The 17,511-nt window shown below is 42.2% G+C and overlaps 1 protein-coding gene across 3 annotated transcripts in view; it reads left to right on the forward strand.

The window, feature by feature from the left end:
* The window catches only part of TMEM132B (transmembrane protein 132B), a 355,698-nt gene that overhangs the window by 295,953 nt on the left and 42,234 nt on the right, over positions 1 to 17,511 (forward strand). For all 3 annotated transcript variants that reach the window (XM_070627290.1, XM_070627291.1, XM_070627292.1), the window contains one exon: positions 16,821 to 16,964. In XM_070627290.1, the coding sequence (XP_070483391.1) occupies positions 16,821 to 16,964 (144 nt within the window). The remainder of the gene's footprint in view (positions 1 to 16,820; positions 16,965 to 17,511) is intronic.

Genomic DNA, 17,511 nt, shown 5'->3' on the forward strand with positions numbered 1-17,511 from the left:
AGTAACAGGGCTGGCCCAAATCGAACATCCAAAACTGCTCGTCTGGGGCCCCCTTTCAAAAGGAGTTTAGAGGCGTTTGCGTGAAGGAAATCACTCCCATGGAGCTGTAAGTATTCTTATTTTCCTTCTCCGGAGGAGGCGGGCAGGCCACCATGCACCCTGTCATCCACATGTTGGGTGACCCCCACCCACGTGTGGCCTGGGCAGGGTGTCGTCAAAGAGCATCTCAGACCTTCAGTCTGCTCAGACCTGTGTCCTGGCACCTTAGGGAGCTGTGTGCCGTTGACATCAGCGGAGAGGAGAGACAGACTTCTTTGGGACGGCTAAGTTGACACTGCTGTCTCCTGGAGGTAGCCACACAGTTTTGTGGCCATTGCATTGATTTCCAATTCAAAGAATTTCATCGATTCTTTGAAAAAAAAAAAGGAAACTTTATGATCTTCCAGGGTGTGTAGATTACTGAATATGACGATTCCTATTTACAGAGAAGGAGGCACGGGCAACAGCCAATTGCTTGTTTTGCAATTTGAGTTTATTATGAAAATGGAGGAAAACCACCCCACTGGGTTTATTTGTTAAAGAATGACAAAGATTGAGCTTTTCTCTCAATACAGGTGAGGGCTGGGGTTTTTGCCATTGTTTTCCTGGTAACATGAAGGTCAGGGCTGGTCCCTTGGCACCTGACTTTGCACAGTCCTGGAAAACAAGCCCTGTAGAGGGTTGAATAATGGCTCCCAAGAAAGATACGCCCAAGTTCTAACTCCTGGTATCTGAGAATGTGACCTTATTTGGAAATAGGTAATTTGCATATGTCAAGTTAAGGATCTTGAGAAGGGATCATCCTAGATTTATGGTGGCCTTTAAATCCAGGAACTGGTGTCCTTGTGAGAAAAAAACAGAGGGAGATTTAAGACACGCAGACGCAGAGGAGGAACACAGAGCAGAAGGCCATGTGGAGACGGAGGCAGAGATCAGAGTAATGCTGCCACAAGCCAAGGGATGCCTGGGGCCACCAGGGGCTGGGAGAGGTAAGGAAGGCTCCTCCCCTAGAGCTTTGGAGGGACTGTGGCCCCGCCCACACTTTGATGTGGGACTTCTGACCCTAGACCTGTGAGAGAATACATTTCTGATGTTTTAAGTTACCGAGTTTACGGTAATCTGTTATGGTGGCCCTAGCAGACCCGGACAAGCCCACTTTGTGCTTAAAGATTCAGGCAAAGAAAGGCTGTGGCTGGATTTGACATGATACAACTGGGAAGACAAAAATGGACCTGCAGCCAGCAGTCTCATTAATTTGAGTCCTGAAACACTACTCACAAATGCTGGGGCAACTGCAGAGTTCCTTGGAATTCTAACAATATAGTAAACTGCTTATTTTACATATTAATCTTCATACTTATGTATGTGAAGGAAAAGATGGTGAATAATTTATCAAGCAGTTTGGAAGAATGGCCTCCATCCTGACACCACGCATCTCCTCTTGGCGGGTTCAGTGTGGAAAAGGTAGAGACTACGATGTGGTTTTCGTGGGGTCCTGCTTCTGCTGCCTTCTCTTAGCCTCTCCTAAGATAGAAATTCTAAAAGACTTTGAGTGAAAAAAGTGTGTTTTTTCGCCTGACTTGCAGGACCTGCAGTGTTTTCTTTGCAGACAGACTTCATGAAAGTTCTTCATTAGACAAGCTCCTCTGGTGGCAGGTTCAGTGCTCGAGGGGATGAGACGGGCTCAGGACTAAAGGGCCTAAGAGACTGTTCAGATTTTGTCTTTCCAAGGACCTGACTTCCTGAGTTACCCTCCCCCGAAGTCACCTGTCCGTCATACTACCCCATGTAGACTACGCGAGTTCTGGTAAATACCAAATGTATCAGTCTTTATTAATTTGTTCAAACACCCTTAATGTCTCCAGGCTTGTGCTAAACTCTGGGCTTTCCAAAGTACATGCAGAAGTATGTCCAAGAGACAACCACGTAACTATGACACCGTAGGCTAAGATCAGGCGTTTATAAAGTGCTGTGGGGAGGTAATTGAGGAAGCAGCTAATTCTGACTGGGGGAAGGTATCAGCCAGGAAGGCTTCATGTAGGAGACAACAATCTAGTAGAATCTTGAAGGATAAGTGAAGATTTTCCGTGAAAAAAAAAATGAGGTGAGTGTAATGAAACCAATAGCTAAGCTTTATCGAACATCCACTACGGGGCAGGCAGTGTTCCAAGAGTTTTGAACATGTTACCTTAGTTAATACTCATGACTCCTTTATGAGGTACTGTTATTGGCCACCTTTTATAGATAGGGAAACTGAGTCAGAGTGCGTTTAAACACCTTTTCCAAGTGACAGAGGCCAGATTGGGAGCAGGGGCTCTGGCTCCCGAGCCTGGCCCTAAGCTGTGGCTCCACACCCAGCTCTCTGGGCAGAAGGAGCCTTATGAGAAAAGGGGGCGGAGTTTGCAGCCCTTGACTAGTTAAGGAAAGGGCGCGAGTTCTGTCTGCCCCAGCATGGTGTGCAACATGTACCAGCAGCTGTGCTATGAGAAAATGCCTGGGCCCCTCTGAGCTTCAGTTTCCTCACACATAGGATCAGTACTGGTCCTCTCACTAGGGAGTGAGCCCCCGGACCCCTTTCCTTTCTTTTCCTCTTTATCCATTCCATTGCCTCCCTTCCCTCTCCTTATCTTCAGATCGACTGTTTATTGAATGGAAGATTCTGGGGGTACAGTAATGAACAATCAGGAAATGAGATCTAATTCTGTCTTATGTTTACTGAGGTATAATTTACATACAGGAAAACTCACTCATTTTACAGGTTGATGAGTTTTATGAGTAGCTATATCACCACCACCACCACAATCAAGATGTGGAACATTTCTGTCAGCCCCTTCCATTCCTTCTTATCTCTGGAGCCAGTCCTCACTCCACCACCAGCCTCCAGCAACACTGATCTACTTTCTATCACTAATTTTCCCTTTTTTAGAATCTCTTGTTAGTAGAATCATACAGTATGTACTCTGGCTTCATTCATTTAGCATAATTGTTTTGGGGTTCATCCATGTTTCTGCATGTATCTGTAGTTTATTGCTGAATAATATTCCGTTGTATGGATATGCCACAATTGTTTATCTATTCCCCAGTTAGTGGGCACGTGGGTCATTTCCAGCTTTTGGCTAGTGTGAATAAGTCTATATCTCATACGGACATAACTTTTTATTACATTCCATTGTCTTTTAGCATAAATATTTTCTGTCTATACATATTTTTTTGCCATATACATAATTCCATCATCTTCATCATTTCTGGGTCTGTTTCTATTGGCTGATCTTTCTCCTGGTTGCCTGGTAATTTTTGATTGGCTTCTGTGCATTGTGAATTTTATGTTTTGAGTGCTGGATTTTGTTACATTCCTTTAAACAGTGTTGACTTTGTTCTGACATGAAATTAAGTTTCTTACAGATCAGTTTGGTCCTTTCGAGGTTGCCTTCAAGCTTAGTTAGGGCAGGTCTAGAGCAGCCTTTACTTCAGCTGATTTAGCCTTACTATTATGACGTGACCCTTCTGAGCACTCCACCTAATGCCCCCTGTATTGCAAGGTCCCTCCAGTCTGGGTGATGGGGACATGGACTCTTTCCAGCCCTGTGTGAGTTCTGGAATGGTTCAGCTCACTGCTTCCTGAGATTCTCTTTTTGGCCTTGCATGCAGAGATGAGTCCTGGGCCAAAGACCCCTGCAGCCCCCTCTGCAAGTCTTGGGGATTCTTTCTCTATGTAGCGGTTTCTCTCCAGTTCTTTCTCCACGTGTCAGCTACTCTCTGATACCCTGCCTCACCAGTTCTAGTTACCTTGACCTCCCTTGAACCTCCCTGTCCTCTCAGCTCAGCCAGACTGGAGTTCAATTTGAATTTTCTCTTCCTGTGGTAATCACAGGACTCAGCTTAGTTTTCCTTATTTCTACCTGTTTTATAGTGTCTGAAAACAGTTGCTTGATGCACTTTGTCTTTGTCTGGTTTTCCAGTCTTAGCAAGTGGAGCAATTCTGGGCCATGAGTGGGAGCAGAAGCCAAAGAATCAATTTGCAATGGGTGTGCCGATCAGAAGGAAGTAAATAAGTTGGATAATTTCCAAATGGTGGTAAATCCTGTAAAGTGAAATAGAGGAATGTGTAGAAACAGTGTGAGGGAGACCATCCGTTGGAGGATTAATGAGAGCAGATGTAGAGTGCTTAGCATTCCGTCTGGCCCAGAGTGTTTTATGATTTTCATGTAGTGATGCTATACGATTCTCGATGAGCAGGATAGCACAGTGCTCAGAGGCGCAGGCTCGGGAGGAAGCCTTTCTGGGTTTTAGTTCCAGGGCCGGCACTTAGTAATGCCATCTTGGTGAGTGTTTGTGCCTCCATTTTCTCATCTGTAAAATGGAGGTGATAAGAATTCCTCCTCATAGATTTGTTCTGAGAATTAAATGAACAAAAATATGTAAGGTATAAATAGTACCCACATGTCATAAGTATGCCATAGAGTTTTCTAATTTTTCTTGGTTTTCACTTACTTGTATGCCCGACAAAGCCTTGAGCATTTGCTGAACTGATGTTCGCAGCTACGCTGGGTTCCATCGGGAAGCCTCAGTGGGCACGGCCGTGATGAGGATCCCTGGCAGGTGCACCCCATTTTGAGAGGCGCTGTGCCCCATGTCCCAGCATGTGGGGACGATCTTCTATTCTGGGGCTGAGCTCAGTCAGCTTCAGCTGAACAGTCCCAGGCGTCACATGGCTGGGCTGGGGCAGGTGAGCCCACGGTGGACACAGGGGAACTTTGGTGTATTTATAGCAGAAAGCCCTGAGGCTCGCAAGGTCTGTCTTGTTTCTTCTCCTTCTCTCTGCCTCTGTCTCTCTTCCTGCCAGTCACAGTGTGTCTTTTTCTCACGGCCTCGCGCTAGCTCTCCGTCTTTCTCTGTTTGTCTCCTTCCGTGTGTCCGTGTCCCTGTGGCCTTTTCTCAGTTTGTCTCACCCAGTCTTGTCTTTCTCTGTATATCTCCCTGTCTATCTGTCTGTCTGTCTGTCTCTCTCTGTAGGACCCTGCGTTCCCAGTCTTTCTGCCTCTCTCTTTTGGACCATTAGTGCTTCCTCCCTCTCGGCACCCCCTCGCCCCCGTTTCTCCCTCCCTCTCCTCCATCCATCCACACATGGCATCCTGACTGAGGGACTGAGAGTCAGCCTAAAGCCTCCAGCCAAGGCTCTCACTGCTCACTGCAGTCACCCAGACAACAGCCAGTGCACAGTAACTATACAGGAGGCTTTATTCATATTAAAATACAGTTATTAGCGTGGTCTGGGCTTCTCCTCAGGAACACTTCTCTCACTAGCGCCATCGGATCTGGTTTAGATTTTAATTGGACCGATGTCATTTGCTTGCTGGTCCTCTGGCAACCAGAAATTGTGTTAAATTTTAATTTAACTCAAGCTGGATTAGAATTTTTTTTCTCTCCAGACAACAAAGAAACACTATTTACAGGTTACAGTTGTAATTAAGGAAGTGCTAACAGTTAAGTAGAGGAATGAATTAGAGAAAACACACAATAATTATTCAGTGTTGGAGCTGGGACGTGTGAATAAATAGGACCACCTGGATTGGTGGGAGTGAAGGCGTCAAGAATCCCCAGGAGCCAGACCATGTGCATTCTGTACGTGTCTCTCTGACTCTCACGTTGTCCCTATAATTCCGTCTCTGTGTCTCTAACCTTCAGTGTTCTCTGTCTTTCTCAGCTTCCCCCTCTTTCCTCAAAGCTTTCACCCAGGAGACTTTCACAGAGACAGTTTATTGACGCTCTGTGAGTGCTGTCCTATTTGAGGTAATTTTCTTTGTGTTATTCAGGGACTCATAAAGAACCATGTTTTGAGATCACTTACTGCTTTTGGGATAATAAATTAACAGAATCTAAAAATACGCGTCCAGAGTGGGAAACAGGGCTGATTTCAGTGTTATATAATACACAACAGTGGGCTTGAAAACCATGATTTCAGTTGGCGCCAACACCCTGGCTTCTCTGAGTGAAGTTTGCATCTCTCGTGCAACTTTAGCTGTCAGGAGTCGAGGTGTCTGAGAGCAAAATAGGGTCAGGGTTGGATTCCTGTTCTGAGGCTGATGTCCCTGTGCCAGGGACCCAAGGGTGTAGGAGCTGGGCCTCAGGATTGACCCAGAACCTCACAGGGGTGGGGAGAGGCTGGAATGGAACATACCAGAAGCCACACGTGGTCATGGCTTGGGGCTTTGGGGCCACGTGGCTACTTCTACTAAAACATAAGCTCCACATTTGTAAAACATCTTTTTACAGCTTTTAAAATCAAAACCTCTACAAGTGTATCTTTCGTGCTTAAAGCCTTCGAGTTAGGCAAAGAAATGGACTGTTAGCTCCATCTGACAGGTGAGGAGCTGAGAGGGGAACCAGGAGGACAGCCGGGCAGTGGGCTTCCGTGTCTCGGTGTTTTTGTTCACATCCTGGCTTGGTTGTTAGCAGAAGTGGGATTCTGGCCAAATTAAGGAACCCTTTTCAGCTTTGGTTCCCTCATTTCTCAAATGAGTATGAAAATAGTCATCCTTCAATAGGATGTTCGAGAATTAAATAAGGCATTAGGAAGATCAGTTAATATTTACCAAGTACTCACCACGCATCAGGTTCTGTTCTTCGGTGCTATTTTTATTTTTGTTATTAGACGTTAATACCTCTGGTACCGTATATTCCTTTAAGTTTGCATTGTTATTTACAGATAATGCCTGTAAATCCCTTATCACAGTGCCTGGCACTTATCTAAATGTTTAAGAAAAGTTAATTGCTATAAATTATGTTCATTAGGCACTTACCTCGTCCTATTTCTTTATGGATTTATTCATTGATTTGCCTTTATTTTTGTTTGTTCTTTTGGTTCTTCCTGTTATTTAAAAGTTTCCTACAAGTCGAAATAAATGCCTTTCCAAAATACCTTCACCCCAGTTCCGCAAATGTTAGCATTCTCTCTGTCTACACAAACATGTTATTATTTTAATGAACTGTTTGAGAGTAGGTTCCACACATGATACTCCTTTATCTGTAAATACTTCAGTATGGATTTCCCCCAAGCTCTTACAGAAGTAGAGTGAAATTATCAAAGTCAGGGAATCGTTATTGATACAAAGCATTATCTCGTCTCAGACCTTATTCAGATTTCATCTAATATCCCACTAAAGTTCATTGTAGCAAAAGAAAAATATTTTTTTCTGTTTGAGGATCCAACCAGGGACCACCCATGTGTTTGTTCTGTGTCTTATTTTCTTTTCATCTGGGAGTTTCTCGGACTTCTCTGTCTTTCATACTGTGAGGTACTTGAAATGTACTGGCCAGTTATCTTGTAGAATGCTCCGTAATTTGGGTTTGTCTGATGTTTCCCTGTGATTAGATTCAGTTAATACTAGATTCAGAATATGATACCAGATTATCACTGATCTTACTAACTGTTACTAAAATTACTAATCTAATACTGAATCTTATACTAGATTATTAGATTCAGTTTGTTGGAGACATTTCAGAAGTGATGCTGTATCCTTTTTCAGGACATATGTTGTCTGTCGCGTTACCAGTAATGTTATCTTTGATCACGTGGGTAACGTGATGTGTGCTAGGTTTTGGTACCATAAGGTTACTGTTTTTTCTCTTTGAAATTAATAAGCCTCTTGCACAGAGGTATGTTGACGCTATGGAAGTATCCTGTTTCTTATCATACTTTTAATCACTAGTAACATCCAGTATTGATTCCCGCCTGAACAGATTATAATAATAAATGTTGGTTGCCAGATGGTGGTATTCTAATTTCATCATTCTTTTATTTTTACATTTATTAGTTGAAATTCTACCCAGTTGTTTGTTTATATCAGTATGGACTCAGAAGCTTATTAGATATAATATATTATATTATCATCATTGGCTACTACAATTATTTATGGCACTGTAAAATTGTCCCAGGTGGGCTGGTGGAGGTGCCTCAAGCTGACTCCGGTGTCCGTTTGACCTTTTTTGAGCACTTTGTTATCTTCTGGCTCCACGATACATTTTAGACTCATTATTTTGTACTTTCTTTGCCTTGGCAAAGAATCAGCCATTTCTCCAAGGAGCTCTGTTTCCTTTTCTTGGAGAATAGTATTCAGAACTAAAATCTGGGTCTAGGTGTGCTGATTGCATAAGGCATCATTGCTTATATTTGAGCCCTTTCAGCGAACAAAACTAAGGAAAACTACATACACACACACCCCTACATTTGTGCGTAGATAAACATCCGTACGCCCACCATCCCCCATCATGGCGGTACCTCCAGTTGTGGCTTGTGACCACAGAGTTCACTCTCTTTCTCCTTTCCATTTTAAACTCATTTCTCTAGCAGTGAGAAATCTGGCTGTCATTTTCTGACATGTTTTATTTGCTCAATCCTAGAATACATTAGTTGTGGAATTGCTAACCCATACTGCTGTGGAAAACAGACCTAACTAGAGTTCAACATGTGTTTACAGTTATTTTTATCCTTAGCCTGAGAATATGTAGTCAAAATAATATGCTGAAAAGTTACATGCAACTCCTAGCTTTTAATAGCTGAAAACAATGGAGGTTTATTCTTGCTCACACTATGTGTCCAAAACACATCAGCTGGGGGCTTTCACTGCATTATCCTCACTCTGGGATTCATGTTGGTGGAGCAGACGCCATCAGCATGGCCGAGAAAGGGAGAACACGGAATCTTGTGCCCTTAGAGCTTCTGAAGGGAAGTGGGCACATTTCATTCATGTTTCATTGGCCAAGTCAAGGCATATAGCCACACCTGAATTCAAGTGGAAATCCAACCAACAATCTGCCCAAAAGGAGAACTGGTGGGCGTGTCTTATTTGTCTAAAGTCATCCTTTTAAATCCTTTGAAAAAATTCCTATTTTACAGGTAAGGAAACTGAAGCACTCTGGGCTCTTAACCAATATCTGGATCCAATTCACTGTCTTAGCTATTGCTTAATATTTCATCCTATGTACATGTACCGGGCACTCGCCATCCTCCCCTTACCATCCAGTCCTCTCACAACCACTAATCTACCTTCTGTCTCCATGTGTTTGCTTCTTCTGGACATTTCATATAAATGGAATCATACAGTACACACCCTTTTGTGTCTGGCATCTCTCACTACGCGTGTTTTTGAGGTTCACTCATATTGTAGCATGTATCGGTACTTCATTACATTTTACGGCCGAACAGTATTCCATTTTATGGATATACCTACATTTTATTTATCCATTTGTCAGTTGATGGACATTTGGGTTGTGTCTACTTTGGTTGTTGTGAATAATGATGCTGCACAAGTGTTCGTGTGGGCTTGCATTTTTACTTCTCTTGTACACACATACACCCGGAGTGGAATTGATGGATCATAAGTAAGTCTATGTTTAACTTTTTGAGAAACTACCAGACTTTTCTATAGCAGCTGTACTATTTCGCATTCCCTCCAGCAATGCATGAGAGCGCCAATTTCTCGAGATCCTTGCTAACGCTTGTTACTGTCCATCTTTTTTGATTATAGCCATCCTAATAGGTGTGATTTTATCTCATCGTGGTTTTGGTTTACATTTCCTCAATGATATTAAGCACATTTGCATGTCTTTTTTGGCCATTCGTATATCTTCTTTGGATAAGTGTCTATTCAAATCCTTTTCCCACTTTTTAATTGGGTTATTTGTCTTTTTATTTCTTGGGATGTAAGAGTTCTTTATCTATTTTGAAAACTGGGCCCTTATCAGATATATGATTTAAAAATATTTTCTCTCATTTTGTGGGCTGCGTTTTCACTTTCTTGCTGGTGTCATTTGAAGCACAAATATTTTTAATTTTGATAAAGTCCAATTTATCTATTTCTTTCTTTGGTTGCTTATGCTTTAGATGTCATAAGTAAGAAATCATTGCTTAGTTAAAGGCATGAAGATTTACGCCTGTGTCTTATTCTAAAAGTTTATAGTTTGAGCTCTCACATTTATGTTTTTGGCCTATTTTGAGTTAATTTTTGTATATGGTGTGAGGTGGGGGGGTCCAACTTTGTTCTTTTTCATGTGAAGCTCCCGTTATCCCAGCATCTTTTGTTGAAAAGACTGTTCTTTGAAACCATCGAATTGTCTTGGCACCCTTGCCGAAAATCGATTGACTGGAATGTGAGGGTTTATTGCTGGGAAGTCAATTATATTCAGGAAGAGTGTGTCCTGCAGCTTTGTTCTTTTGAAGATTGTTTTGACTATTCAGTCTTCTCATTTCCATTTGAATTTTAGAATCAGTTTGTCAGTTTTTGTAAAAAAAGCAGCTGGAATTTCCATAGTGATTGCATCAAATATTTAAATCACTCTGGGGAGTATCATCATCTTAACAACATGAAGTATTCCAATCCATGAATACAGCATGCTTTTACATGTATTTAGATATTCTTTAGTTTCTTTCAATGATATTTCATCGTGTTCAGTATAAAATTCATGCACTTCTTGGATTAAATTTATCTTTAAGTAATTTGTTATTTTTGATGCAATTGTACATGGAGTTGTTTTCTCAATTTCATTTTTGTATTGTTCATTAGTAGTGTATAGAACCACAATTGAATTTTGTATTTTGAACTTGTATCCTGAACCTTGCTGAACTCTTTTTCTTGCCCTAATAGCTTCTTTTGTGTGTGTGTATGTGTGTGTGTGTGTGTTCCTTGGATTTTCTATATATAAGATCATGTGATCTGCAAAGAGAGAGTTTTATTTCTTCCTTTCTAATCTTTACTCCTTTTACTTAACTTTCTTTCCTGATGACCTGGCTATAATCTCTAGTACAGTGTGGAGTAGAAGTGGTGAGAGCCATCTTTACCTTGTTCCTGATCTTAGGGAGAAAGCTTTCAGTATTTCACCATTAAGAATGATGCTTGCTGTGTGTTTTTCAGAGATGCCCTTTATCATGTTGAGGAAGTTTCTATCTCTTCCTAGTTTGTTGAGTATTTTTGTCATAAAAAGATGTTGGATTTTGTCAAATGCTTTTCCACATGTCTTGAGATGATCATGTGTTTTTGTCCTTTTTTCTATAATTATGGTCTAACACATCGATTGATTTTCATATTGAACCAACCTTGCATTCCTGCAATTAATCCCCTTTGTCGTGGTGTTTAATCCTTTTTTTAATGTTGCTGGAGTTGACTTGCTAGTATTTTGTTGAGGATTTTTACATTTATATTCATTAGGGATATTAGTCTGTAGTCTTCTTTTCTTGTAATGTATTTGTCTAGTTTTGTTATCAGGGTAATATTGACCTTATATAATAAGTTAGGAACAATTTTCTCTTCTGATTTTTGGAAGAATTTCTGAAAATTAGTGTTAAATTTTTCTTTAAGCATTTGTTAGACTTTACCAGTGAAGCCATCTAGAACTGGACTTTTCTTTCCAGGAAGTTTTTTGATTTTTAGTTCAACTTCTTTATCTGTTACAGGTCTATTGAAATTTGGATTTTTCTTTAAGTCAGTTTTGGTAGTTTGCATGTTTCCAGGAATTTGTCCTTTTGCATGTAGGCCATCTAGTTTTTAGCATACTATCGCTCTGGTATTCCTCTATAATTTTTTTCCCTGTTAAGTTTGGCCCCGCTTTCACTCCTGACTTTAGAAATCTGAGTTCTCTCTCTCTCTCTTTCTTCCTCTCTCATCAGTTTAACTAAAGGCTTGTCCATTTAAAAATCTTTCCAAATAACTTACTTTTGCTTTAATTTTCTTGATTTTATATTCCTTATATCATTTATTTGAACTCTAGTCTTTGTTTTCTTCTTTTTTCTGCTTATTTTGGGTTTAGTTTGCTTTTCTTTTTCTAGTTCCTTAAGGTGGAAGGTCAGGTTATTGATTTGAGCTGTTTCTTCTTTTATAATACAGGCATTTGCAGCCATGAATTTCTCTCTAAGTACTACTTTCTCTGCATCTCATAAGTTTTGGTATGTTGTGTTTTGTTTACCTAATCTCAAAGCATTTTTCTAACTTCCCTTGTGATTTCTTCTTTGAACCATTGGTTGTTTAAAAAGATGCTGTTTATTTTCCACACATTTGTGGATTTCCCACATTTCCTCCTTTCATCCCTTTCTACTTTCATTCCATTCTTATTGGAGAACATACTAGTGAATTTTCCATTTCGGGTTTTGTACTTTTCAACTCCAGAATTTCCATCTGATTCTCTTTTTCATAATTTTTCATAATTTATGTCTCTTTATTGGTATTCTCTCTTTGCTGAGCCATCTTTCTCATACTTTCTTTTAGTTCCTTAGATATGAATTCTTTAGTTCTTTGAATGTATTTGAAATAGCTGATTTCAAATCTTTGCACCTTTGTCTAGTAAGTCCAACATCTGGGCTTCCTTGAGGACAGTTTCTGTTGAATGCTTTTTGTCCTGTGACTGGTCCATCCTTTTTGTTTTCTTGCATGTCTCCTAATTTTTTGGTTGAAAAGTGGATATTTTAAATAATATAATGTAGCAATTCTGAAATCATATTATCTCCCCTTCCCTGGGTTTGTTTTTGATGTCGTATATAGTTGTGGTAGTAGTTTGTTTGTTTAATGACTTTGGTGAACTAATTCTGTAAAGTGTCCATTCTTTGCTGTGTGTGCCCACTCAAGTCTCTGTTTGATTGGCTTGGTGATCAGCCAATGATTGGGCAGAGATTCCTTAGACACCTGGAATCAGTGTGTCCCAGTCTTTACCAAGGACCTCTGTGTGTGTTGGGACATGCTTTCAATACTCAGCCTAGCATTTGATGACTCTGCCTTAGCTTTCACAGAACCTCAAGGTCAACCAGAGGTGACATCTTAGAGCTTTCTCAGGTCTTTCTTGAGTATAAACACAGTCCTGGGCATGCACACAGTCCTAAGTATGAGCAAAGTCTTATAGATTCCCCAGAATATTTAAAAGCTTTTCATAGCCTCTCTGGACATCTCATTTCTCATCTTTTCCTTTTAAGCTTTTTGATTAATCTGTTGTTTGTCCCAACTGTTATCTACTGCTTCAGGCAGCTATGAAGTTAAATAATTGCCTGTAGTTGCCTTTAATAAATATCTCTAGGGAAAAAGCTTCTCACACTGGGTAAGCTCAGAGTCAGGTCAAATACTGACAGTCTTGCAAGTGGGACCTTCCAGGGAACTACCAGACAAGTCAAATAATGGAAGTTCTTTAGGAAGGAGCTTTTGAAAGGTCTCCAGCCCTGATCTGCTCTCTCCAGTGGCTTTTGGACTGCTGGGTTTTACTGAACGTGGGCTGTTATTTTTCAAAGCTACTACAGAGCTGGAGAGTAGGGGAAGTCAAATTAAAATGCCACAAATTCTCTGTTTTTCAGCCATTTTTCTTGAATAAATACTCTCTTGGTTGCATAAGCCTTTGTTTGATTTCCAGAGTTCTGAAAAAGTTAATTTTGACTTTTTTGGGCCGATTTTCTCATTGCTTTTATGGAGAAGAGAATTTTCAGATCTCCTTACTTTGCTGTTTTTGCTGAAATCACTCTAATGTGCAACATTAATGGAAACTCATCTTCATAAAGGAATATAAATGTGCTTTCAAGACATAAAGCCCAGAGCTGGTACAAATAGGAGCAGAATAAAAGACTTATATTTTGATAGATGGTGAATTTTTAGCAGTCTCTGGCACCAGGGGATGATTTAAATGTAATATTTAACATGATAAATTGCTTTCTTATTGTGGCAGAGGCAGGTAAGAATTGCCTTTGGGATTTTTGAGCGGCTGTTGATGGACACTGGAAAACATGGTTGCAAAAATCTCAGCCACACATGAAAAGGCTGAAGGAGGAACCATAGTTGCAAAGACATGAGAAATAAATGCACAAGCTTTGATCAGTTGTGATTTGTTGTTATGAAAAATAAAGTCACTTCCATTGACATTCAGTTTGGGAAACTAATTGTAATGTCTTCTTGGAAGGTTGGGAGCTTCTACAGGGTAGAGATTGATTTTGTTTTAGTCTTTTCTCTTTCTCTAGGGTCTCGCATGTTGCCTAGTCTCGTGTGTGTGAGTCAAGACTTTCAGTAACAAGTGACAAAAACCCAATGAAAACTGGCTTAAGTAAAACAGTTCATCTAATATATCTGAATTTCCGAAGATAACAAACACGGATGTAGCTGGATTCAGGACCTCAGACATCTTTCCCAGGAACCGGTCTCTCTCCTACTCCTGACTCTGATTCCCCTTCTTTGGGTTTCACTTGACTCAGTCGTTGTGGACGTGGGGCTGGAATACGTTGATTGGCCGCATTTGGTTCACGTGCTCATCTGTGAAGCCTGATTTGGTGGTCTGGGGTCAGTGCCATCCCAGCTGCATTCGTTGGAGGCAGAGCGGGATGGTACCCGAAGGAAAAATGAAATGTCATCCTTAAAAAAAAGAGGGAAGGACGAATGCTCAGTATCTATGGACGCTCAAAATTAATGCCTGTCCATTACCACAGACAACACCCACATTGATAGTTTCAATGGGATTATGAGTTGAATTTAACAATTTGTTCTGGAACCATGATGCAGTCTCTTTTCTCTGTGCACACTGTGGTTATTCCCACATCCATCCCATTATCCCACCTTTGGTGATTTCTTATCTCAACTTCCACAGTGCCTCCTGCTTCCTGTCCTCGTGGTCGCCTTAAATGTAAATGTACACGTAGTTCATCTGCCTGGTGCGAATGGTATTCTCAGGAACATGGATTATAGTCACATCCTTTCAGATTTATCTCCTTGAGATTCTTCTATCCAGAGGAAAGGACACATGTAAAAAAAAAAAAACCCCGAAACTTATTTTTTCATTTTTCTTAGATTGGGTTGGCATTATTTTCAAGTATTCATTGAAAGTTGATGTTTTATACTGACAAGTAGCTATTATTTGCAGGTTTACTATCAATGAAGAACAGGTAATCTATAAACTGGGAATAATACTAGTAACTGCTTTCAGAGGGTTGTTGAGAAACTGAATGAGCAATTGATTACATGTCAAGTACTTACAACCCCTCTTTCTCCTGCTCTACTTTCTCCTCCTTCTGCTCCTCCTCCTCCTCCTTTGCTGACTCACCTCTTGGGATGGAGAATGAGGGACTGATTTAGAAAACTGAATGTTGAGCCCACTTGCTGCTTGTGCTGAGACTGGGGACTCCACGCTTGAAAGGAGACTTGAGCTAATGATCTGTTTGGTCAATTCTGTTGGGGCCCATCGGTGAATGCTGGCGACTCTCACTGCTGAGCTGTGTTGCCCCTTGTCCACCAGCTTCTGTGGTTGACTCTTTCTCTACAGCCAAGTGTGGGAGTAGCATCTCCTCTAGAACCCTCTGTGAACCTGCTCAGAGGTTCTTTAATTCATTCTTGGAGTGAATGTTTTAAAGCCCCTCCAGGAATAGCTGTAATTATTAAGCTCTTGTTGCTCACTCTGTTCCAGTTCTTTTCAAACTCAGACAGTCCAGCCCCAGAGCCTGTGCACCCGACCTCTCTCCTGCACGGCTCCTCACATGCCAGATACCGTCCAGGCTCCTCGGATGCGGTGGAGGTCGGAACAAAGATGGCGCAGACCCTTGGGGAGTTTACAATCTAATGGGCAGTCAGAGATTAAAACATCAACAAAAAATAAGCAGATAGTGAGCATCCGTGGTCATTGGCAGGCAGGGCAGACTAGGTGCTGTGAGACATGCCAGTGGGGTGCGAGTTCACACTGTTGGGGGCAGAAGAGCCCGGCTTCTTGGAAGAAACGGACATTTACACTGAGATCTGAAGGATGGAAGGAACAGGGAGGCGTGTTTTGGGTCAGGAGCTCTGCATATGTCCGAGCAGAAGGCCTGGATGCGATCGCACTGTTGGGAGAACTGAGAAGACGTCTGGGAGGCTGGACCAGGACAGCGGGAAGGGGCGGAGAGGGCTGGAGAAGTGGCCGAAGTCAGGTCACTCGTGTCTGCGAATTTGGACTTTATCTTGAGAATAATAGGACACTTTCAATGAGAATTAATCTAGGAGAGAAATTATCTGAATTATGTTGAAATTTTAAAAAATTATTGTTGTGAAGAGAGCGGACACAGGGAGACGAGTGGGGGCCGCTGTGGCCGTCCCAGTGAGCGGACACTCCCTCAGGGGAGGAGCTGGTCAGGGGGACGGCAAGAATTTGGCAGAGTGGAGATAAGCTATGGAGACAGAGCCTGCAGGACCCCAGGGTGTCAGAGGAGGAGAGAAGCTACCGTGACGTCAACGTTTAAAAGTTCCCGGTTTGGAGGGAAACCTCGGGGTCCTTGGAGGTCGGGGGAAGCATGGTGCTGGGGTCAGCTCAGGGGGCAGATGTTTATGTTCTGTGACTGATTCTCTTCTGTCTGCATGCTGTTCTCTTTCCTAATTTGACACCAAAGTGAAGGCTACGTCCACGAGGCTAATAAATGCAGAAAATTAGGCAATAATTTCCCGAGTGAACCTGTAGCCAAGATTTGGAAACCATTGAAAAGAACTCTTGTGCTGTGTGCGAGACATGTTGTAGGACAGTGGGTGGGGGGCGGAGTGAGGGACGGGAGGGGACGTCGGGGGTCGTGACATGACCCTGCCCCTGGGGACTGAGAAGGTCCAGCTCTCAGGCCTGCTGGTCAGTCTGCCGTGCAAAGCCGCCGACTGTTCGGAGTTTCCATTTTGCTTTGTTGGCCTCGTGACTTCATCCATTCACAGGTTTTTTAAACTGCAGAACAAGAACAAGGCAGTCGGTGGCGTGGTCAGTGCCCCACTGCTCCCAGGTCTGCCTGCTTGCTGACATGTGCCCTCTCCTCTCCTGCTTAGGACACGGAGGTGCTGAACACGGCCATTCTCACCGGAAAGGCTGTTTCGGTTCCCGTCAAGGTCGTGGGTGTTCAAGAGGACGGTTCTGTGGTCGACGTGTCGGAGTCTGTGGAATGCAGGTCTGCGGACGAAGACGTCATCAAGGTACAGCCCGCTGGACCTACGGGTCTCCCAGCTGCCAGGGCTTTGGGGGCCCCTTCTTCTGTCCCAGGTCTTGTTCTGACCGGGCGTCCCAGGCTCCGAAGGGCGGGAGCCAGGATGACCACCCTAAGGAGTGAGTGACTGACGGCAGGGGCACCCCTGGGAGCAGGAGGAGGCTGCACGGGGGTGCTGTTCCGTCCCCTGGAATGGGTCCCCTGGCCTTAATCTCCAGCAGAAATAATTTTCTTCCCTCCTTTGGCTTGTAGGACAATATTTCCCTAATTTTAGCAATCTACGTGCAATCTTTTAAACTTTTGCCAACTTCCTGTGTCAAATAACATTATTTGCTCAATAGATTTTCTTTAAATGCCTCACTTTTTCAAACTTAAATACTAATTTTGCCTCATTATAAGACAGTACAATCCATGAGCTTGATGTACTAATTTTTTGTTAATATACATTAAAATAAATGACTATTACATTAAAAAAAGCTTCATCCATGTGCCACCTAACTTAATTCGAGTGAGTGGGATACAGCACACAATTTGGG

The sequence above is a fragment of the Equus przewalskii genome, chromosome 7 (genome assembly GCF_037783145.1).
Source record: "Equus przewalskii isolate Varuska chromosome 7, EquPr2, whole genome shotgun sequence".
Classification (NCBI taxonomy): Eukaryota; Metazoa; Chordata; class Mammalia; order Perissodactyla; family Equidae; genus Equus; species Equus przewalskii.